Source organism: Melanotaenia boesemani, chromosome 13 (genome assembly GCF_017639745.1).
Source record: "Melanotaenia boesemani isolate fMelBoe1 chromosome 13, fMelBoe1.pri, whole genome shotgun sequence".
Classification (NCBI taxonomy): Eukaryota; Metazoa; Chordata; class Actinopteri; order Atheriniformes; family Melanotaeniidae; genus Melanotaenia; species Melanotaenia boesemani.
The window spans coordinates 14,712,567-14,737,424 of record NC_055694.1 but is presented as its reverse complement, the minus strand read 5'-3'; the positions used below and the strand labels follow the sequence as shown (position 1 = coordinate 14,737,424).

Below are 24,858 nucleotides of genomic sequence, written 5' to 3'. Positions count from 1 at the left end.
CAGAAGTGGATGGCCCAAAACCTGCTGGATGCAAAGTTTTAAAAACAGGAGCAGGATTTGGAGTTTGGGATACTTCTACCCCTGGCTGTGGAGAGAGTAAGGTGGAATATAGCAGACTTTCTGTGGAAGTTTTCCCTTAGTTGGGAGAGAAGATAAGGAGCATTACAGACTGGTGAGTTTTGCGCTTTTAAAAACTGAAGTTTGACACAGTATAACATGCTGGGTGTGTGTCTTTATAAGTCAGACAACCTGAGTTTATCTTTGAAACTGCCTTTTTATTTCCTTACCTGTCATTAAGTGAAAGTGGAGCTTCTGAATTAATGTTGAGCTGAGCAGCAGCAGCCAGTTAGTCCTCTGTGGAGGGCAGAAAATTCCAGTTGGCTACAAAACACAGGAGGTGCTATAAAAAAGTTTAACAAGATAATATTAATAATGTCATGTGCTGTCATTTTGAGTTAGATACATAGTGCAGATACAGAGAGGGGATGGGAGATGTCTAGGTGCAGGGAAAAAAGAGAGAACAGACGTGAGGATGAGGGAAAAAAAGGGGGTTCTCCAAACTTCAATGGGAACCCGCTTAGTGTTCAGTAAACCCCTGGGACATCAGGTTACCTTGTCTCTCTTTTTCTCCCCCTCATTTTCTATCTTTCTTTCCCTCCACTCATGTTACACAACCTTCAAAAGACTTGTAGATTCTGATGAGCTCCAATGTCTAACGTGAAGTTGGTGCAGTTATCTGTGGGTGGGGCCAGTCCTTGTGTAGGTGTGCTTCTGATCAGTTTTTCTTTCTGATATGTATATTTTTAATGGTGTGCTTGTGTGAGTGCAAGCATGCATGTGTGCTAAACACAGACCTCATGCATGCCACTCCTACAAGGGAATTCCTTTCGGGCTTTGACAAAAGAGGAATGTCACGGCGAACAAACATTTACGTGCACAAAACAAGATTACACACCAAGAGCTTCAACAGTGTCATATAGTTGTACTCCTCATGGATTTCCCCACACTAGGACTCGTGTGTTAATTTAATCTTACTTTTTTTCAGAGAAAGACCAAACACTCCCAAAGACTAAACACATTTTTAACTTTTAACTTTATTTTTAATTCACTTATGTGTGCATTGCCTACTTTTGTGATAAAAGTCATCAAAGCTTGACCAATAAGTAAGAATATATAAGATAAAAGGTATTCTGATCCATTTAAAATAATACATTTTTTAATTGTTTGAGTTTTGCTGTTGCTGTGTCCTAAAGGCTGTCTGTGTTTTCATCACGTCTCTGTTTGTCCTGAGGAAGTGGAAAGACAAAGCTCCAGCAATCTGGCTATACATCTCACACGAAATCTTGACAGGTCCTGTACTTTGTCTTTCTTTTTTTTTTAACACAGGATAATAAAAAAGAGGAAAGACTTATATAATTAAAGCAGCCCTGTCCCTTCTCTTGTAGTTTACTGTGTTGAATGTATGTACAGCGTATCTGGGCGAGCCTGCTGGCTGAACTGACTCTGAAGCATTTGTGACCGTGTCCTCACTGTTTTTGCAGTTTTCTATCAGTAACTGAATATGAAATTAATTTTGACAAACTTTTAGCTACAAAATGTGCTAATAACTGTAACTTTGTTTGGAGTTTAACATGGAAATTGTCCAACTCAAAATATCTTTCAAACTGAGTACCTAACACTGCCAGTGCTAAAAACAGCTTAGTGTTCGTATGTGTATGGAGGGCAGATGGACAGTGCTGTTTTCCCCTGCAGACAAAGATGTCTGTGATTATTCATGACCCTCTCAGGTTTCCCTTTGAAGTTGAGTTACAGCTTTCCCTATGTTAGCACCAGTGTATTTGTGTGTGCAATTGTGTATGCTTGTATTAGAGTATGTGTTTGAGTATATTTGTGATAGAGTATAAAAGTAGCAAGATACATAAAGAATTACACTTTGCACTATGCTGCACAAAATCTAATTTAGCATGTTAATTCAAAATAACAAAACATTTTGGGTTATCCAAAGGGGTAACAACCTGCTTAATGGTGGGATGGAATTATAGTTAATGATTTGTCATAATTTATACTGGATAAAAATATCCACATTGTTATTTTGTAAAAAAAAAAAAACAGCCAAGACACCAATTAAGGTGTGTTGTAGTTTCTAGAAGGTTTTAGTTAAACATAAAACTTCATTAATGCACAAATGATGCAAGTTAAAGACAGAAGATGTTATATTTATAATGCATTTTACATCAATGTTCTTGTCCACTTGTCATCTTCAACGGCTGAACTGTGAAGTAGTGATGGAGATGATCCGTACTGACTTATTGTTGATTATATATTCAGGAGATTGTTGCTCTGTTTTAATATTTCATCCTACAAGATAAAATGCATTACCTGTATACATGTGTTTTCATAGAAGCAGATCAGTTCACCGATAAGCTACATTCTACATGTTCATCATAAATTAGATGTCATACAACAACAACACCCCTCTTTCCAGTTTCAAGTTATTTCTGTATTCATCTGCCGTTTTGTTTGCTGCTCGCCTCTGTGGAGAAGTTACATAATGCCCCATTTCAACAAGCACATGCATCCCCAGCAAAATTACTCTTTCTCAGGAAAAGGATCCACCTCTTAAAGACATAAAGATGGAATGATTTGAGCTGTCTAGACTGTATAGGACACCTGGGCAGGGGAGAGGCTATAAGTGCTCACCTGGGGCCAGTGTAAAACTTCAGCTGCATCTGCTCATAAAGGCAAAAATATACGTATGTGTAGTTTTTTTGTTAAATCTATGAAGTTGTACAAATGGTCCTGAAACCTTATTCAAACTGTCAGTTTCAGCTATGAATGGATGTAGGCAGCGCCTTAATTAATCTTCTGCATAAGAATAATGATGTTTGCACAATGCTATTTGACATTAGAGTGAAATTGTAATAAAGATTGAATTTGTTTTAACTGAACATGGAATCCAGAGACTCATCTGAGAGTTGTTGCATTGGAAATTATTATTATTATTATTATTATTTGTCTGTTTTTGGTGGGCACAATTATGGGATCATAAACTGTAGGGATGTACGAATCCACTTTTTTCACTTCCAATACCGAATATCTGAAATTTAGTAACACCAATGCAGATATTAATACAGGAAAAAAGACAAATTGTGCTTCATTGTGTGGAAAAGACTGAGATCTTTCTTTTGTGCAAGGCAATATCAGACCTGACTTAAAATTTTCTTTCCTAATTTTTAAAAACAAACAGATATAAATGTACTGAATTACTTATTTAACAACTGCGCGCCAGTACAACAATCATCTTAAATCAACTTTAACAATCCTAAATAAGCTTCACAAGCATGTAAAAATACAAGAAAACTTCTCCTTTTTCAGTCAAAGCAAGTAGGAGTATAACACTCAATGTAATATAATAAGTCCTGAAACTGAAAATAAACTATAGCTTGACTACCCGGATTAAACAACATGGAACTATAACAAGAACAAAAACTCTTTAAAAATGCTTCAGTCAGTGCAATTAGGAATTCAAAATCATATGTTAAATAATTAATAAAGGAGCTGAAATTGAGAGAAAAAGAACAAAACAAAACAACAACAGCTCGGCTTAGTTGGTAGATGTTCAAAATAAACAGAAATCAGTCAGTTTAGTGCAATTATGCAAATAGAAATTACTGTTACCGTATTTTTATTATTGTTATTGTTGCCGTCTTTAAATGATGCCATGTCCTTTCTGACTCTACATTCACAACTCTCCTCCACCCCGATGCACAGGTGAGCACACTCCCACCAGAAGGCAGGCAGAGAGTGTGTGTCAAAAAATATGTGTCATAAATAATACATAGTAACCAGGCCTCACTAATTTACGCTGATAGAACTGACGTATCATAGTTTGTTTGTAGTTTTATTTAATGTTTACAGCTATACATCCACGTTTCTGCTCTTTCGTAGCAAGCTACCATAGATTTAAACTGCAGCTGGGTCTCTCAGCAACACGTTTTCCAAGGCCCAGCTCAGCTTCTGATCGGTTATTAATGTGTTTGAGGGGAAAGCTGCATTAATTTCTCACCATTGGTAGATGAACTCAACCTGACAATAGTACACAATAGTGCACATTAACCTTTTAAATAAGGTTTTTCTTCTTTTTTTTTTTCATTGAAGCAAAAACTCCGCTAGCTGGAGATGTGGTATGGTGCTGGAATACTTTAAGCCCTAAAAATTAAACATCCATTACAAAAGTTGCTGCATAAAACTATAGCTTCACTAGTTTGATAAAAGAAAAAGAAAGTCAGATAGTCCCAACTTGTCAAGCCTTTACACTACCGCTATGTGTCAAGCAGATTCCTTAAGTTTCTCTGAACATTCACTGTGCAGGTTTTGCACGTAGCCTTTGAATGTGTGGCTGAACACACTCAAGGTGTGACAACAATTGAAAGATTTGCAAGTCTTTGTGCACAGTTACAGCTGTTTAGCATCACATTTAGATAAATCAAATAAAAGGAAAAAGCTATTTTATTGGTTGACTCCTGCTGAGGAGCCCATCACTGGTGATTTTGACAGTGTAGAACCCAAAAGGAGCTTTTTTATGACAATCATTGTTTTGATAGACCTGCTAATGATGAGAAAGTTTTATCAATCAGCATATAAACATTAATAATAATTTTAGTATACCTTTCATTTAAGACAGTTGACCATTTGAAAGTATGCATTTTACTGAAACAGTTTAAGTCTAAACATAACTTAGATTGTGTAACATTCTATAATCAAAATCTGTAAACAAGTTTAAAAAAAAAAGCCTCAGTCTTTCTCTACGCTGCTGGAAGACTTTTGAATAGATTCTAGAAAAGTTTCTGATCCGTAAAAAGAGGAGAGAGAGAGGTGTTTTATGGCTAAAATGAAAACCCAAGACTGTGGTAATCTTTTGAGCTGATGAGCAGCTGAACATATGGTGAAAAAAAAAAAAACATTTATGAGGTCTGTCTGGAACCAGTGGGAAAGGCAACAGGTCAGAGTTCGTCCTCAGGGCTTTACGTCTGTGCCTGTGGTGGAAAACTGGCATCTTGCGGTCACTGCAGGTCTGAATCTCAAACCATAAACACAGGGTCAGCATGCACAGAACAGAGCAGAAAATAATGGAAAATACAATCATGCCTTTAAGCATAAATGTTGCTTTTTTCATTCAGCTAGCCCCCTTGGCTTGTAAACTGAAGCGTGATGAAGCAGTGCTCATAAGAACAACCCTGAGCTGTGGTTCATCAGAGCAGAGAGCACAGAACAAATTAGACACTGGAAATTTAACATTACTATTGTGTAGTCATTTCTGTTCATTTTTCCTTTTCAAACAAGTCCTCACAATGTTTAAAAAAAACTTCAGCTGAAATCACAGCTTACATTATTTGACATTTCTAATTTTGCAGATTAAAACAGAATTTTTATCAGATGTGCAGGATTCTTCATATGTGCCTGATTTTCAGTGTCTTTACACTGTACAAATTTTAAATAATACGCCTCTGTGTTTGGCGTTTTCCAGAAACTCAAGGCTGTTAATGTGAGTCAGTGTTTGATTGATGAAGACCTGATTTTGACAGGTACCTCATCAAAGAGTTTTGCCCGCCTGCAACTCTTAAAGTGTTTTTTGTTTTTTTGTTGTTTTTTTTTTAAATCACCCCTTATGTCTATACGACTGCATGTGTACACTATATATGCACACAAAAAAGTGACACAGATATGTGCAGACGTGTCTGCTCATTGTGCATTCAATGCCTCTGTGACTTTCAGCTATGTCTTACTATCTTTACATGCATGTGCATGCAGCACAAACACAGTAGCTGATAAATCACCAAACTGCTAAGGCCCCTCTTACAGTAAGAAAAACAGTGTTGTGGTCTTAATCTGTTGACTTAGTGCACGTTTGCTGTTTTGAATTGTTTCGCTGCAAACCATTTTATGTGCGTGTGTGTACATTTGGATTGTTGTGATGACACTTTCCTTACCCTTTATCCCAAGTGGTAGTTTGACTGCAGCTTGTCTGGACTTGAAGCTCTAGCTTGTTGCCATCAACAGAACCAAATACTTGATTTTTTCTTTCCTTTTTTTTCTTCTTTAAATATTAAAGCCCTTACAGGCATAGAAGTATCATTTTTGGCATTGTATGTTAAAAAAAGGACAGACATCTGCCGCTACAATTCCCATTTTTGAGATTAAGTTCAGCAACCTGTTATCAGGAGAGTATATAGATGAAATATACATTTAAAACATCCCAACACTGAAAGAATAGGAATTACATGAGTATAACTCACATGTATATATGGGTGTGTTTATGTGTTTCTGTTGGATACACATCAAACAAGCACACACCCAAAGATATAAGTGAATCCACTTACTATGCACTTATTTGAATTATGTCTATATGGGAATGCACAGAATGCAAAAAGATGAGCCACCAGCTATTTTTCTCCAGTTCTCCCTTCAAACTATTTGTTGTTTCTACCTTCAGGTTCTGCAATAGTTAAAACTTACTGGTATTTTGTTGCATCAAGTGGAGATGTAGGTATGATGACGCTGTAAGTAGCATAACTTTTTGCTGGATTCTCTGTTAGGCCTATGAATTTAGGCTCTCAGTAAATATAAATTTGTCACATTAACACAGAACAACACATGGAGCTTTACTGGAAAGTAGCCAGTTTATCTCTTTCACCACAGCTCTGCTCACACACTTAACATGGCATGCTGCTAACAGACAGAGGATGGGCCTGGGAGGTCCCTCGCAGACAGGTGGTTGACATCAGCCAGAGTGTGAGAGAGAAGGAGAGAGAGACAGAGAGAGAGAGGTGGGGTGGATGGGTGGGGGATGGTGGGGCAGGCAGAGAGGCACAGAAGCACAGAGAGAGGGTGATGACAGAGTGATGTGGAGACCACACAGAATAGAAAATACAAGGGTCAAGTTTTTACCAAGCAGTGTGAGACTGTGATCAAACAAACACCAGGAGTGATAACAAAGTAAGATCTTCACCACTCAGAGAATCAAGCTTAAACTGATAAGCAGCTTTGGCTGCTATCACCAGACACGGGTGGTAGTTGCATAATGACTTGCAGCATCAGATTTAAAAGACAAAAACTAAAGGCCTGGTCTACAGAGAAATCAGTTAAGATGTTTTCACTAAAGCTTTTTATCGTGTGTTTTGTCCACATGGGATAGAAATTTTGTGAGCCCAAATAATGCTCATTTTTTAAACTAGATCCCAAAGTGAATACATCTGAAAATGCTGTTTCATTTGTGTTTACAACCTGTATACATAGCCTCTGAACCAATGACACCATAGCCCCACCTCTCACTTAACCCAGATGCACAAACCAAGCCAATAATGGTATTGTGTTCATGTTGCTAAAGCTCCTGCTCATGATATGGTGTCATCAGTCCAAACAAATGTCTCCTTTACAGCTCGATTCTCCACCAATTCTTATTTGTATGTTTGTTAATGTTACATGAGTTTTTGCACACGCTCCATGTCTTGTTCTCTGTTTTCGGTGTTTCTGTGGCAGTGGCAGCTGTTTTGTGGGTTTATGTAATTACTAATCATAACTAATCTTACATTTTGTTTAACATTTCTGCTTCATGGTAAACTTTTTTAAAACTAAACTGTTCTGTCTCAGTGTGGATGTAGCCTATATTAGAGGTCATAAAATACTGTAATAGGATCAGTGTAAAATTTTACATTTTTATATGTGAAATTTGTTTCATAATTATGTTCCTGAATAAAGGACAGCAGGGATAAAAACCTATTTAAAAAAAACTCACCCTACTAACAGTACTCTTGCAGTTTCTGTCAGTGTGCTGTTAAAATGGTAATATTTAGTTTTAACCAACTGTTAACCCTGTTTTTTCTTCTTTTTTTTCACTTGCACTTTGAGGGGTTTACCAAGAAAAAAAAAATGTGTAGAATTCATAATTATTTTGGCCATTTAAAATATTTTATCTTTTTTTCTTGATTCCCACAAAAATGAAATTACTAATCATAATTTTATCATGTTAACATGTTCCAAATAAAAAAAATCCATGCATTTGATTATAATAGAATAGTGTTACTTGATATTTATGTTAGTGAAACTTGTATCGTTCATTCTCCGTAAATCATGAAAGATGATTAATCATTTATATCATCCTATAGATTTTAATATTGTTTTATTTTCGTTGTTTGTTTTTTTTTTTTTTTTTTTTATTTGATTGTTTTTTTATGTCAAACCATACAAAATATTTGACATCCTAGTAGCAAAAGAAGATAACAGGATCATCAAAGTGAGGTAGCTCTTCTGGAGTGAGGCCGCAGCTACTGAGATATTGTAATAATTCAGTCTTGACAGCTTAAACATCTCTACACCAAGTCATACCATAAATTAATAATAAACATCACATGATGATAAAAAGGATGTTTTGTCTTTTGTTGTTTTTAAGCTGTGGTCGCTCAACATATTTTCTTTGATATCCTAAAAAAATGCTCAGTCCCAACATGTTTGAGATGTATCAGTTAACCATTTACCCCACACTACCTGGCCAAAAGAAAACTTAAAGTAGAATGTTTCACTCATCTAATATCTGTCAGTGAAAACATTTTGCTTCATTACCTTTGGCATCATGGAAATATGGATGTATGAGGAAGCACATCTGTCTACTTACGCCCACGTTGACTTTCTGCAAACATACCTGAGTGACTTGCTCACAGTTGCTTCTCTGTTGTTTTGTTTACCATACCACACAGTCAAAGCGTCACATAGACATCCACAGCCCACTTAATTTTGTCAAAAGAACCGTGATAAGCCTTTAAAGCAAAGACAGCCTGCTGTAAAATCAATCAAACTCAGAATGACTCACACTGACATTAGTCAGTGATCAATATCAGAAAAACAACTGTGATTTATTTTGTGAAATTACTGCTAATAAGTTTCTTCACAATGAACAAACAGGATTAGCAGGAATGAACCACTTTCTTTAAAACATAAATGGTGTTCAAGTTGGACTCGGGTGGATTTCCTAAGAATAAATAAGCAAAACGATCTTAAAAAAAAAAAAAAAAAAAAAAAGACTGTACCTCCTGAGTATTGTACACTGAGCCTTCTTTTCTTTTAAACTTTAAAGAGAAGAAACACAATGCTGAAACTCTGCATGCCCTTTACCCCAGAGTGCTTTACAACTCCTCATAGCCTTATTTTTCTTCCTCCAACCATGTCCTTGAACTGTTTTTGTCTCCTTATTTGTTACCCTATAACCTTGTACTTCCTTATTCTCCTTCTATCATATGCTTTTCATTTTCACAATTCCCATAGCATCTTATTGCCCATCTGTATCCCGCCTTCTATAAGTTGTTGCCTTTCCCCATCCCTTGATGTCTCTGATTTCTTCCTCTCCATCCCTCTGTCTTCATCCCTTTCTGCTGCCAGACAGGCATTCTTGTCTTTGGCCCTCCTTTCACTTCACTGCTATGGGATTTTAGATTCTCACCAGGAAGGGGGAGTTATTACCATGGCCATGCCAAAAGATTAACCACTTGTCATGAGAAGATTGTTGAATGTCAAGGTCATAAAAACTAGAGGTCTGGAAAATATGTTCATCATTTCGTTCATCCTGCCTTCAAGGCCTAGAGGACTGGCCTCCCACGTCCACTGGTCTACTACAGGGAGAGGGTGGGTTGACAGGGGATGGGCCCAATTATAGAGAGTGAAAAAAAATGGGGACAAATGGGAAGAGATGGCTTTTCACCGACACCACTGTGGTGTTCTGGCTTCGGTTGTCAAAAGAGCCTCATGTGAGGAGTTCTGCTGTGGTTCGGTACAGTATGATAGCATCTTTGAGGACCATTTATTAAATTAAAGTAGAACCAGGGTATGGTGGTTGTTAGTACAGAAACAAAGGCTTGGTTTGTCCAACATCCTAAGCAGATGGCCGTTAAGTATGGTTAAGCTAAAATTTGACCCAAGATAGTCTATGTTTAAACTTTGTGTGCCTGTTGTGTTTTTCAAGAACTGTACAATAGCAAATCAGGGATCATCACAGCAGTGAACCACAGTGTCTTTTTTGGTTTAGTTAGTTTAGGATTGGTAAGTACCGCAGTGTCAAACACACAAAACATAGATCCACCTTTTCAGTCATGGCCCTGAATAGTTCTTGGTTTAAAATGTACCAATTCGAGCCAAATGGTTTTGCATTAGAGGTTTCAATTCACTTATGTTGCTCTTTTGTAAATATAGTGTACTGCTCAAGATAGAGCACACTTGTTGCTTAAAATGTACAGAAAATTCATACTTAAGATATTCTAATAACCACAATTTGCATTTACTGGAATAAGACCAAAGAAAGAGAAAGAGAGAGAGAGAGAGAAAATACTTTGTAAACTAATATATTCTAATATTAATTACTACTAAAATGAAAGTTAGCTAAATAATTTATTTTAAGGAATTTAAGATTATTCTCACAAATAACCACAAGGATTCAATCTTGTCTTTTGTAATGAATCATTGTTTAAATTACTGAGACGATGAGCAGAAAGCTTGGTGTTACACTGTTGTCATGTTTTGTCTGTTTTGTCTCTTTTGAAAACATTACTCTGGAGCAGTATTGTTAAGAAATGAAGTGTGAAAAAATGTGTTGCATGTTGTCTCATGAGTTGCTAAAGACATGAGAAAGTGCAGCTGAAAGCAGATTTTTTTTTTTTAAAAAATGTTGTAGTTTGCCAAGGTCTGTGATTACTGGGAGTATGTTTCAGTCTATTGGGTGGGAATATCTTGTTTTGACAATGAAGACATAACTTCTTTTTAAATCAAAGGAGAGAGCTGCTTAAAGATGTTATTATGCATGTAATGCATTTTTTTTTAATAATTTTAATGTACAGTACTTTAACTCAGATAATCTGCATCACAGACTTGTGTCCTTTTTACAGAAAGGGTCTAAAACAATGGAAGCGTAAAAGTGAAGCCACATGCAAACACAAAACTGATTGTTTTTCCAGTTCAGAGGCAGATATTTCTTGGAATGCTCTCCTTAAATCCCACTGTTTGTGAAGTAAGTATGTCTTTTTCAAAGTTACTTTATAGCTTCTGAGGCAGTAGCCACTGGTTTTTAATATAACTCACAAAAGTTCAAGATTGTCATTAACAGAAAAGAGGCAGTGGATTCTATCTTAAATAAAAAGGGTCACTGGATCTGATTAAATAATTTCTCTGCAATTTTTCCTCAGCCTGATCCAACCCAGTCCTCTGCACCTGCACACATGCACTTGAATGGAGCTGAAATCTGTTTGCTGTTAGTCTCAGAAATAGTCATGTATTCAGGAAGTTAACTCTGGCTTTTAAGTGTGCAGCAGGTCAGATTCCAGGAGTAAAAATGGAGAGACAGATAAATGAGAGACAGACGAGAGGAGAAAAAAAACACAAAAGACCTGGATGAAGATGCTGGCTCTTTGCCAATTCATTCATTGTAGTATCCACATCTTGGCTCCCAGTTTTTCTGATAATCTCAGGATAACCCAACAAACATACACATGTTTTAGTGATCAAACTTTCTGTGCGAATCAGTGATACGGTGAAGTGAATCAGTGCTTTCCATTGCTAATTTTCGGCAATAATGCACAAAGGTTTATGTAAAATTATTCCCTAAAGTTTTGACATATCACAAATGTGTTGGCAGTGTGTCAGCGAGCTGGGAAGCATTCATGCCCCCTTGAGACTGCCGGTAGGATTTAGATTAAAAAATCAGCGTTTAGAATTTTTTTTCCTTGCATGTCATTAACTTTATGCTTGTTTTGTTCTTGCACCCAGTAAACCCATCAAGTTAATACAAGTTGATGTCAAAACCTGATATTTCCTTTTTTGTGTTGTAGCAGTTGGCTCTGCAACACACAATACACAGTAAATGTTCTTTTGTTCTGCATATTTTAAAACATTTGTCACCCCATTGAGGATTAAAATGCTTCAGCAGGTTGTGTGTGGCTGTCAGTTTGACACTGTTTGTCTCATTCTTCCTGCGTCCTGAGACCATAGAATATAGAATTTGCTGTTTGAGATCTGATTTACAACAATGTTTCAGTTTTTACAGCAAATATCTTAAATATAAAGTCTTAGGGACAAAGATATAGAGTTATATCTTAAGCTACTACAGATTTAATGCAATGGGCCGAAACAAAGTGTATATCAGTTCAACATAAGGCATGTCATTGTGTGTGTGTGTGTGTGTGTGTGTGTGTCTCTCTCTCTGGGTAAACTTTTATTATTTGTGGAATAATAAATTCTGATGGGAATAAGTTATTTTTAAAACATAAAATAAATGCAACCAAAACCTTATTAAAGTGTTTTGACTAAAGACAAAGCAAACCAACTTAAATTTACCCACCAAGAATGAACTGAAAACTTTGCTGACTGAAACACAGAAGAAAGTTTAACCTCACTTGCTCTACAGAACGTGCTTAATGTCATGTCATGTTGACTGTAGTTAGTGTTGGTTGTTCAGTTAATTTTTGCATTAATTTTGAACTGCAGCGAGCCAAATCCCTATCACAATGCCATGATCTCAGTAGGATACCAAGCACAGAAGATTACCCGTGATGAAGCATCAAGAAACTAAAGTTCTCAACCAACAATACAACTAAATTGAATACATCTTCATCTAGAAAGGGGTGCATTTCAGATGGTCAATCTGGATTTTATACATAAAAACTCACATCTCTTTACTCCCACTGCTGATCAATGATCTGCTGATCCAGCCTCACATACATATTGGTGCATGTGAGTCCCCATAAAGTATTACAGAGTGGGCAAACTTTCAGGTTTTCCCCCACTGTTTAAACCATGTTGTCCACAAAAAATAAATAAAAATAAAAAATAAGTTTGCAATACTGTGGTTTCCCCCAGATCCTAAGCTCCATGAGCATCTTGAGGGGTTTCCAAGTCAGACCTCTCTCTTTGTTTTAGCTCATTATGGAGAACAATACACCTTTTTTTCACAGCACTTATTTTGATATACACTAATCACATTAGTTAAGGCTCTGTAAACATGTTGAGTTGTGTGTAATATAAATACAAACCAGATGCAGACAGTGGTCAGAACACTCGGTTTGTTTAATCAGATGGTTTCCTTAGTGAGTGCAAGCTAAAACATTTTTAGAACAGGGATAACTTAAGAATAACTTTAAACAACATAAACCTCACAAAAAAAAAAGATCCATTATGGATTTTTTTTTTACTCCTCGTCATTTCTGTGACACATTATTTTTAGTTAATTACTATTTTTCCTCAATTGTAGAACGTCTGTGTACCAACAACAGCCAGGCCCATGGTGCAACACGTTTGTGGACCCAATCCACAAAACCATCTGATGCCAAAGTGATGTGGTGTAAAAATTTGCAATACAGCGTATTCTCTGCCCCGTAACTGTTTAGTTGGTCCAGCTTTTAGCTTTAGCTGCTTATCAGGAAACCATCTAATTCTCCAACTAAGGTACTCTGAATGCTGTTTGCTGCAGAAAAAACACTCAGATGTACTTCATACAAACATACTTGGAGGAAAAAATGTTTTCTCTATTTGGAAAAGCCAGTTTAAGAAACCTGAATGTCTACATTATTAATAAAACTCTTCCCATCCCCTGCTTTAATCAGAGATAACTGCATACATGGGCGCAGTAACAATTATATCATCCAGTTTTCCAAACAGCCATTTTGTTGTCTTGAGCACATCACTTTTGGCTATCTTACTGTTTTCACACTTAATGAGATGACTGAAAGATAAAACCCTTAGAAATTACATATGTCTTTATGGAAGCAACATGTAAATTACAAAGTGGTCACTTAACAGGGATGACAGTTTATAAAATGATTGTTATACTTTAATGAAAAATATTTATAACTTACAACTGGGATCAGTAACTCATTAAAAAAATGTTTACTAAAGTAACCAGTCAAATTTTTTCATCTAGTTGATTATTATTATTTCAGACTGGTTTGGTGGTTTTTCTGACTGTGTGGCCTTTGCTTTGCCTCAGTGAGAGTTTTGCTATTCCAAGAAAAAGCTACTCACTGTCAAAACATTTGAAGTGCAGTTTAATTGTGCTCTTAACACAATTTCATGACATCACTTTTCGTGACAGAGTCTTGATTCAAGACAATATCTTGGCTTATGCGCCTCATTGAAACTGACAAGCAGATTTTCTTTGCACCGATGACAAACTTTCTTTGCAGTTGTAAACGAAACTGAGTAGATCAGGACTGGAAGGGGCACAACTGTTATCATAACTATAAGACTATTTAATTTTGGAAGAGAAAGTCTGAATTCTGCAACATTCCTGAATTTAAAATGGAAACTTTAAAATGAAACATTCTCCAAAAGAGAGACTCAGTTATGCAAAAGGGAGCAAGTTGACCTGGCGGTCATCCGGCTTGATAATTATTTCCAGTGGTTGACAGCAGGAGGAACTGCACTACACTGAGCTGATGAGAGACAGAAAAACTGTTTACCTTTCACAGTATTTCTCTGCATCACCCTCTCTCTGTCTCCTTTTTTCCCCTTCTCTCTACCTCCACTGCTGTCAGTCTCTCTTTCTCACCCCCTCATAATCTGAAGCAGTTGTCATCACTGTGAGAGATGTTTGTGTTTGTTTGAGAGAAGCGCTGACATGAAGCTCCTGCACATCTTTTAACAACGACTTGTAACTAATGACTAATGTGTCACAGATAGGAAGAAGCTCTGGCTAACTGTAAACTAACCGCACATTTATAACAGGCAATGCCTTCCTCCATGGTTTGGCCCACGTGTGTTGCTATTGAAGACTTCTAATGAAGAGCAGTAATGTGGCACTTAGAGTCTGATCAGTAGATCATTTTGTTGCCTGGCAGAGCAAAGAGCAATGTACTGCTGGCAAACACTACAAAGTCAGTACCAGTAAAAATGTGGCTGTGCTCCAGTGCCTTTGGCTTCATAATCTCTCTTTCTGAAGTGTTTTCCTCTCGTGCTTCCGAGCTCAGCTGTGTAACTTATGTCCTCTTTCCGTTTACTTTCATCAACTTTGGCAATCTGGCTTAACCAGGTTGTGTCACGTGGTGCGTGGCTCATGCCATCGCGGCATCTGAAAGTGAAAAAGTTATAAAATGGTCTTGATTTACTGACTGGCAAAACTTAGAAGCCTCTACAGTAAACCACATGATGCAGCTTCAGAGTCTGTTCTCATAACGATCCTCCCTAACGGCACCTGTTCAATGTATGATTCATAATAGGATATTGAACTGCTTTGTTTATACAGATGTCTTTTACCACAGTGTGTTGACTCTGAAAATATGAATCATGCAGTGTCTGTCATTTCTACTGCTTTGATAGTTTCTTTGTCAAAATTTGTCCATTGAACTTTGTCCCATTCTTATTTTTCTTGTGTTTGTGTTTCTCATGTTTTTGACATAGATACTGAAGAGGGGATATCTATCCTGTGAAGAAAGCCTCACAAAGCACTATGAAACTATTGGTTATATTTTAATGAAGAGAGATCAGTTGAAAAGATGTGATGTACAAGTAAGAGTTAGATGAATTGAGATAAGAAGAAGAGGTGTAAATGGGAAGGAGGCAGGTTGCATGAAAGTTTGCCTGGAGAGCTTTAAAGAACACAGTTTTAATTATTCAGGATCAGACTGGCTCCTATCAGAAGGTTTTTGCAGACAAGAAAATGACTGAAATGAGTTTGACAGTGTAAGAAAATGAAAATGACAAAGCAGAAATGAGAAAGCATATCAGGATGAAAACTCTACAGGCTAATGAAGGCTAATGTGAGGGAAGAGATCTCCTTCATTGTATGAATAAGCTTCATTTAGCCCACTACTAAGGTAAATCATCAAGTAGGCACATTTAAGTGAATCAAAATGTTTTCCTTTACACTTTACACAAATTTAAAAGTCACCAGCCTCCATCAGCTGTCCTCAACCTGTAGAAAAAGGATATTTTTAACATAACATTTAAACCAGTGCTGTGAGTTGGTATATTTTTATACAAGCCAAAATGTTTTCCTATACTTAAACAACTAAATTTGTCTAAACTTTTGTCTAAACAGGAACTACAGTTAAACTAAACTGTAACCTGAAAAGGGCACATTTTTTAAAGTACTGAGGTCTCTTGGATGCAATTCCCTGGTTTTAGTGCCCAGCCACCCCCCAGCCTCCCTATGTGGACATTTTTGTCTTAAAAAAAAAAAAAAAAAAAAAAAAAAGCTTGTTCTCTGAAACAAAAGAAACACTCTTGTCCGGGAACCCAAATAAAAAGATTCTGCCTTGTGAAAGTTTTACAAACTGTTATGAGAGGTTGCTTTTAATCTCAACTGTATCAACCGCTTTTCTCTAGTTTCTAACACAGTATGTATTTAAGTTTTTAAACTCTGTTGGGTGAACCTGACTCTCTATTCCTAGTTGTGTCAACACCTTTCAAGTCTGGCTGAAATATTTAACTTCCAGTACAGCCAGGAGTACACAATTCCTACAGATAAACATACTTCTCCTTCTGCAAAAACCATAAAACAAACATTTTTGGAACATATCCATATAATTTCCAGCCTTCATGAGAATCTCACTAGCTGGTGTTTGCATGGCCGTGTGCATGTGTGCTGTATTTGTGCGAGAGGGTCAGGGGGATATTCAGAGAGTCTGATCCAGTGCTGAAGTAATCCTGTAAGTCAGAGGTGCTCTGTAAACTGCTCTGACCCTTGTGCTCTTGTGATGCAGTGTTTACGCTGGCTCCTCTGGTATTAAACACAAGCCACATATTTTTAACATTAGGATCTTCCAGACTCACCCTGGGCCATGTAAATAGTGAGCTGCCCGTCAGCCTGGATCAGTTAACTCGTTGCCTGTTTGGACCACCTCCATATGTGTAGATCTGTGGATGAGTGTGTTTGATTGTGTTTATTGAAGTCAAAAGATATCCCTGATAAGTCAGTTCCTCAAAACCAAAGCTGCACCTATCATCCAAGATCGTTTGACTGTTGTGCAGACAATGCAAAACCGACATAGTTACCCTGTTTGATTAAGCATTTCTTCAAGTAAACACAACATTACCACAGTTTAACAGTGCTTGCTTTTTAAAGTTTTAGTAAATAAAATTCATTTCCCAAAGGTAATAAGGTGGGAAAACCTGAGACCAACCTTGAAAACTCTGAGGCAGTAACTGTGGGTATTATTTAAGTGTTGATGAATAAACTATGCTTTTTTTTGTTGTTTGTTTGTTTTTAAAGGAAAGGGGAAAATGTATAAAGCAATACTAACATCTAGTACATTTGCAAACCTCTCCATGGTTACTCCTCATCTCCGCTTTGCAGGTCACACAGTGCAGAAAATGTTGATCAATGCACAAAAAAAAAATAACAAAATGGAATGAAAGTCATGGCCTTGAACATTCTTAGCTTGTGGGAAAATACCTGAATAAGAATTTAAGATGCCTAACTTCTCTCTTGCCACCAATTTGATGTTTCTGATGGGAACAGAGCTAGTGACATTTTGATGTGTCTCAGCTGCTTAACAGTGGCTGCATGCTGATGTTCAAATCAAAGCAGGCAACACTGACCCCCTCTGGTTATTATTGGCTACAATGGGAGGATTTTAGTGCAACTTTAAATATTCACAACACACATAAATGTTGTGGTGTTTGTGTGCTGTGGTGAAGAGAAAGCCCGAATACCAGCAACATACTTTTTACAAAACATTGCAGATAAGTTTAAAATGCCAACAGGCCCGTTTCAACTGACCTCAGCGACCTTGTGAGTGTGCATGTTGGAGTAGTTGTGTTTTTATACACACCATGGTATCCTAGAATGCAAACTATTCTTATAAACAGTGTAGCACACACTCCCACATACACATGAATGAAATGTGTTTAGAAATGCAGGAATGACCTGTTTGAATTTGAATGAATGTGTTGACATCCATGCTTTATTATTGGTAGGTGTATAAGGTGCTAAACATTTTATATTTATATATATATATATATATATATATATATATATATATATATATATATATATATATATATATATGTATATATATATATATATATATGTATGTATGTATGTATGTATGTATGTATGTATGTATGTATGTATGTATGTATGTATGTATGTATGTATGTATGTATGTATGTATGTATGTATGTATGTATGTATGTATGTATGTATGTATGTATGTATGTATGTATGTATGTATTTCATCTAATGAGGTGTGAAATGCCTCACATTCCAATGTGTGGCAAGTCCAAGCTTAAAAAGTTAAACATAGTGAGTGTGTGTGTATATGTACTTTGAATAGGATAAGGTCAAATAATGATGAATTATTCCGGGGTGGGGGGTTCAAGATGAGCTTTGCGGCTCAAAAAATGTTTTCAGATCACAAAAGATTGTTTGTATAGGAGTACTTCCTCGATTTGATCCAGTATATATCTTGAGTTGCTCTTTGAATGTTAAAAAACTCCAAAGCAGTCTTTTATATAAAAAAAGTCTCTGTTTTCATGGCAGAGTCATTCTGCCCTCCAAAATACTGATGTGCTGACTCCCTGAGAAAGGATAGTAAGCTGTCAGTATGTTGGAGGTCAATATGACTAATACATGAAATGAGAAGTATTTTAACTCTTCAATAATTAATGTAAGAGGCTATTCTGCATGAGTTAACTTTAAACATTTAATTACTCCAGATTTTAGTAAAATGTATTAGCGTAAGCATTAAATCTGTATATGTGTGTGTTTTACAGAGCTGTGGTTCAGGGGTACAAATGGCAGGCACGAGGGGCCCAGCCTGCATTGGAGTCTGGCTTTAGAGTCCACAGGGGCTCCCACTTCAACTGGACACATTCCACAGGTACATGTAAACACCCACCACAGCAACACCCAAAGCAAGACACTCCCAAACAGTTTTCTGTGATGGTGAAACAGGCCAAAATAAAAATAATAATCAGCAAAAACCTTTACTTGACCCATGAAATATACTACTAATGCTAGATTTACATCTTTGTCCCGGATGATGTGTGCATGCAACTGTTCAAGTGCTGCATTTAATTCTTACTTAAACTTAAGATTGATCTCCAAATAAAGTGTTTGACTTCAAAAGTAAATTTAAGAAAACTACCCACAGCAGTCAAAAGACCATTAAGAGCAAATGTCAACACAATCTTTGAAGACATAGCTCTCTGGGGGAATTTAAGCATGTAAAATTTTCGTCTGTTTGCTTCAGGACCTGTGCCCATGAGGTCGTCACCACTGGTCTTGCTCCTCCTGATCAGCGTCCAGGCTGTACTGAACATGGGAGGTGGATTGGGCCGCAGCACTGGGGCAGCCAACCACAAAACAAGACAACACACAGCAGCCAATCACAGTGCAGGACAACAGGAGACAGCAGCCAGGGACCACCTTTCTGACAACTATACTTCAAAGCATCATCATAGGACCAGCCACCACAGGACCAAGAGGCCCCACTGGTCAGCTACACACAGGCAGGACAGGAGCCCTGTTATAGGGCACTCGCCAGTGGATTCCTCCCCTGACCCATTCAGCCCAGTAGTAGACCCCAAGCTCTTCTCTAAAAGACACTACCGCCCCTCACCCCGTGTTATCTTCAGTGAGGTGCCACCATCGCACGATGTTCTGGAAAGTGAAGGCTATGACATAGAAGGGGTGCGAGGGTTGAGGGTAAGGCGTGGAGCAGGATCACGTACCATGCACCGGGGAGAGTACTCAGTATGTGAAGCCAAGAGTGATTGGGTGAACCTGACTCAAGCTACAGACCTCAGAGGAAATGAGGTGACAGTACTATCCAATGTAACAATCAACAATGTGGTGAAGAGGCAGATGTTCTATGAGACCATCTGTGTTTCCCCCACACACAGGGGCCCCAGGACTGCAAGCGGGGGGCGGCCTGGGGGACAGGGTGGCAAACAAAGTTCCAAATCAGGCTGTCTGGGCATTGACAGTCGCCACTGGAACTCCTACTGTACCAACACACACATATTTGTAAGTGCCCTGACCACCTTCAAGAAACTGACAGCCTGGCGTTACATCCGCATCAACGCTGCATGTGTGTGTGTTGTCAGCCGGAAGTCTTGGGCGGGAAGATTTCGACACTGACTGAGGAGTCGACTCCCAACCGCTGAACTATGAATGAAGCACACAAACACTTCTACTAAACAGCCACTGCAGCTTTATTGCCAATACTGTAGTCCTTTTCCCCCCGCATCCAAACATACACCTGTACTGTCCAGAGAAATCAATCCATACACACACACAAACACACATGCCCCTTCACACAACCCCTCAGTCCCTGACCCTACCTCAGTCAGGTAAGTCCTGGTTATTTTAAGTTATAAGGACTGCATGTCATATTTATGGTTTATACAGTCAAATATGAGAATATATACAGTATGTGTGTACATACAAAATGAATTCAAGCTTTAAATGTTGATGTTGATGTTATTGTTGTTGTGTTGTTCATGCTGTTATTTATTAAACACCTCAGTACTTGCCAGGCTTGTTGTGTCTGTTTAAGATGTTGATGTACACATTTTGACTTTAAGCTCCTTTACTTGATTATCATTATCACTATTTAATGATCACCTCTCTTTCTCTCTTTGTAGTTTCCCTCAACTCTGGATTGCTTTTTAGCAATTTTCAGTTTTTTTTTTTTTTTTTTTTTTTTTGCTAGTGCAGTTTTATTTTCAGAATTTTTCCACAAGAGACACGTTTTGTTTTTTGTAAGAATCTTTGATAAACATGGTGAAACAACAGTTGATGCAGGATAAAGTATGAACATCACAGCCTTGAGGTTTAGATGCTGTAAACGGAAAGTGATTTAAGGGGATCATTTTAATAATTAAAGATGTATCATCAAGCAGGGGCAGAAAATTCTTGTTTACAGTATTAAAAAGTCCCAAATAACTGCATATTGAGTCTGATGAAACTAACAAATTTTCCAAAATACTTGTGTAAATAGAGTCACCAATGTACAATTATCTATCTTAAATTTGTGGTGGGGCTTCAGTAACCAGCGAGCCTTATTCCTGGGCAGGTGATGGTGGTCTATAACAGTATAAATTTGATCCCAGAAATAACCCCTAAAAAATTCATAGCTGATCCAGACTTTTCTCAGCGTGCAGGAATGTTGTTCCCACTTTACAGGTGTGAGAACCAGCTTTGCATTTCTCACACACAAAGAGGAACATTGATTAGCTGTGATTTTCAAAGCATTGGGGGAACATTCCTGTCACCTTGGAAAACCACTGAGCACTAAAGGAAGTCTGTGCCTGACTACATTTGGGAAGAATGAGGAACATACGGACAAATAAGAAAAGCTTATTTGGAAAAAAAAACATTTAGTCACTGCACTGTATTAAGATATTGAGAAGCAATGAACCACCAGAAAACATAACAATCAAGAGTTATTTTTTAAATAGTTGGTATAATTGTTCAAATATTAGTTGACTTCACATTTAAACTTCAAGTCTTTTCTAAATAAATTATTTCTGATTTGAAAACAAAGTTAACTGAGCAGTGGATGGCTATAGAAAGATATGAAAGCAATTTCAAATAGAAATGTTTACTATATAAATTTTTACTAAGAAATGGCATTTATGTAACAGCAGGATCAGGAAAACAGAGGAACTTTCAATACATCTGTAGCAGCAAAACTTCACTGCAGCCCCATGGAAACAATGGTTTACATGATAAGTAATCAGCATGAAACTTTACCTGCCACCTCATCAAAAGCATGAACACAAAGCAACAGAGTTAAAGTAGAGTTGAGAACTGATGTGTTTCACCACAACTATTAATGGTATGTTTGGAAATGGAAAATAGAAGTGAACAAAGAACATGGGATAAACAGGGAGGAAGGAGGTTGGATGCTATAACATAAGAAAGATTTGAAGCAAACCTAAAAAATCTGCCACCAGCAGATTTTTGGGTAGGTCTAACTGTTATTGCATTGACCTTTTCTTTCCAACCATTCTTTTCAAATTACTTCTACCTCTTACTACTAAAAGTGAAGAGGCAAAATCCAGTCAAGAGGCCAAACTCAGGGCAGCGTGAAGAAAATATAAGTGATATACAGAGCCAGTCAACTGTTTGGACATAGCCATTCATTCCAAATGAATGGGTGGTGAAAATACACAGTAACCTGCAGTACCAGCCAAACGTTCAACAGGCACTGTGTGTGACCAAGATTTCAAGAAATGGAACCAAAGGCAGAGCCTCCTTTGACTCTTCTCTGCTAACACAAACATATCTTTAATAAAGCCTTTAATAAAGGTTTCTTTGGAAAGCAATACAGGCATTGGTGCATGATTCACGGACTTTTATCATCTTCACCAATTTTGAAACAAGTCATTTGGTGAGGCAATGCTGCCCTCTTGTGACCATGTGGGAAAATTTATTCAATTAATAATATCAAATGAACAGATCTGCCTCCTTTTTGCTCTTTTTCTTCTTGCTTTTTCCCTGTGTCTGGGTGTGCTCCCTTACCTTCACTAACACTGCTGCCTCAGATCATTCCCTGTGCCTTTTAAAGCACTGGGTGTGTTGCCAGGAAATCTCAGCAAGGCAGTCTGATCAAAGCTTTTTTCACACTGGGACTTCATATAACCTCTCACTTTGAAAAGAAGCTGCAAAAGAGGAGGTAAATGTGTTAGCCATGCCCTGTTTCATCTTGATCTTTGCAGCAGCAGCAATGAGGCTTCATGAGGTAAGAAGCTGCTTATAAAGAGAGAAAAAGATTAAGCGGAAATCACACTTTCACAGTAAATGATATTCTCATAAACTTGCCCATCTTTTAAATTTTTTTTCTATTACTTTGAGGTCATGTTGGCAAACAAGTGAAAACAGTAAATAAAAAGCATTTGTTTCATTCCACCAACACTATTAAAAGGTTTTTACACACATCTTCACTGGAACCATTAGTAAGCCTGAATTTGTACTTTACATCACTGCATGTAAATAAACAGGGACTTTGTATTAAAATAAATCACCAGGTGACCATTAGATGGAGCCATGCTGCCAGATATTGAGAGTCTTATTTATATCTTTAGTCTCTTAAGTTTGCTGTTAAAATGATGAGTTTCAGTGCTGTGATTTTACAGTATTTGAAAAAAATAAATAAATAAAAGCAGTGGAATAATTCAGACAGCGAATAGGCTGAAAAAAAAGACTGGGACCCTAATGTAAGTGTGGAACAACTTATATTATGTACACAGGACATTAGCATAAAACAGAACGTTAGCATAAAAAAGAACATTAGCATAAAACAGGACATTAGCATAAAACAGGACATTAGCATAAAACAGGACATTAGCATAAAAAAGAACATTAGCATAAAACAGGACATTAGCATAAAACAGGACATTAGCATAAAAAAGAACATTAGCATAAAACAGGACATTAGCATACAGTATAGGTGACAACAAATTTCCGAGATGATTTGACTATTTGTTACAGATACCCAAACTCATATGTCAAAAAGTCATACAAATGGTTCAGTTAGTTATTCAGCTACATATATCAGGTCTCATGGAGGCCATGACCTACACACATTCTTTTTTTTTTTTTTTTCAAGCAATACAGCTACAGTTACCAAAAGCACAACCAACAAGCTCAGTAGGCTCACATTGCCCTCTTTTGGCAATAATCTGGGAAGCATCCAAACTAAACTTTTGTTTGTTGTTTGTTGTTTTTTTGCTTGTTTGTTTGTTTGTTTGTTTGTTTGTTTGTTTGTTTGTTTGTTTGTTTGTTTGTTGTTTTCATCCCCTCCTTTGTTGCTCTCCCAGTGGATTTTAGAGGGAAAACTTGTCTTTTAAAATAATTCTATTTTAAAACAACAACATAAAAAAAGACATTTTGGTAATGATCTAAACATTGGTTCAAACCTCTCTGTCCCTTCTTTTCCATACTTCCCACCTGATTCTGCCCTCCTTCATTCACTCAGCTTGGAGCTCAGAGCCCTTGTTTGTCTCTGACTAAGGACATCTAAGGACATTCTTAAACCAGGACTTAATAGCCAGGGATAAAACTAAAGGGCTCATTGGATGTTCCCCACTGTTCTTCTTTTTTTGTGGAGAAAATGTTTGTGGTAAACATGGTACTGTTCCCTGTCACTGGATGAAACTCAGCAGTCACTACTGTTTCCATTTCATTAGCAAAAGCCCTAGTTTTTTTACTGGATCTGCTTTGGGCTTTGCAATTTATATATTTCTGAAAGGTTGGAAAACACATTAATGACTGAGAATCGGGTTAAAACTGATTCAGTTTGAGTATACACTGGGTTATTTAGCTTTACTCAAGACAGGGGTTGTTCTGACCCATTAATAAAAACTAAACTAACAGACCTGAGTACTTAGCTCGATTATTTAATATTAATTATCATTACAATGAAAATGCATTTATTTAATAAAGAATCTACATTCTAAATTGATCAGTTATGAAAAAATACTAACCCAAGCTCTTGGATTTGTATTTTTTCGTAATTGACCAATACTTTTCCTTTAAATTTTTTTTAATTATTTTTCATAATTGGTCCTTATCACTCACATGGTGATGGCAATTAAGTCCTTCTTAAACCACGTTTCCTTTACAGCTTATTTCTGCTTTTCAGTGACCAACTTTTTTGAGACTAAGCTAATAATTTAAAATACAAATGTGTGTGACACCTTAAACTGATGTCAGTCTAGCAACAATTTACAGCACACTAGGTGTCGGTGAAGTAAAAACGAATGATGTGGTTGTCAGGAAATACTGTTTGATTTAATTATAAGTTACATTTAGGAAGAAATATAGTAACATGCTGCTAGAAAAACACCAGAAAGTTACAACATTTACTTAAATAA

The 24,858-nt window shown here is 37.0% G+C and overlaps 1 protein-coding gene across 2 annotated transcripts; it reads left to right on the top strand.

Moving 5' to 3' along the window:
- On the top strand, positions 1-20,505 carry ngfa (nerve growth factor a (beta polypeptide)). Of its 2 annotated transcripts, XM_042004522.1 has the most exons (4): positions 1-172; positions 18,748-18,854; positions 19,227-19,792; positions 19,879-20,095. In XM_042004522.1, exons 3-4 carry the CDS (start codon positions 19,238-19,240, stop codon positions 19,957-19,959), a joined length of 636 nt encoding a protein of 211 aa, XP_041860456.1. In that variant the 5' UTR covers positions 1-172; positions 18,748-18,854; positions 19,227-19,237; the 3' UTR covers positions 19,960-20,095. The 2 variants fall into 2 exon arrangements, with proteins under 2 accessions (XP_041860456.1, XP_041860455.1); XM_042004521.1 differs by having other exon boundaries at positions 19,227-20,505.
- The last annotated feature ends 4,353 nt before the right edge of the window (positions 20,506-24,858 follow it).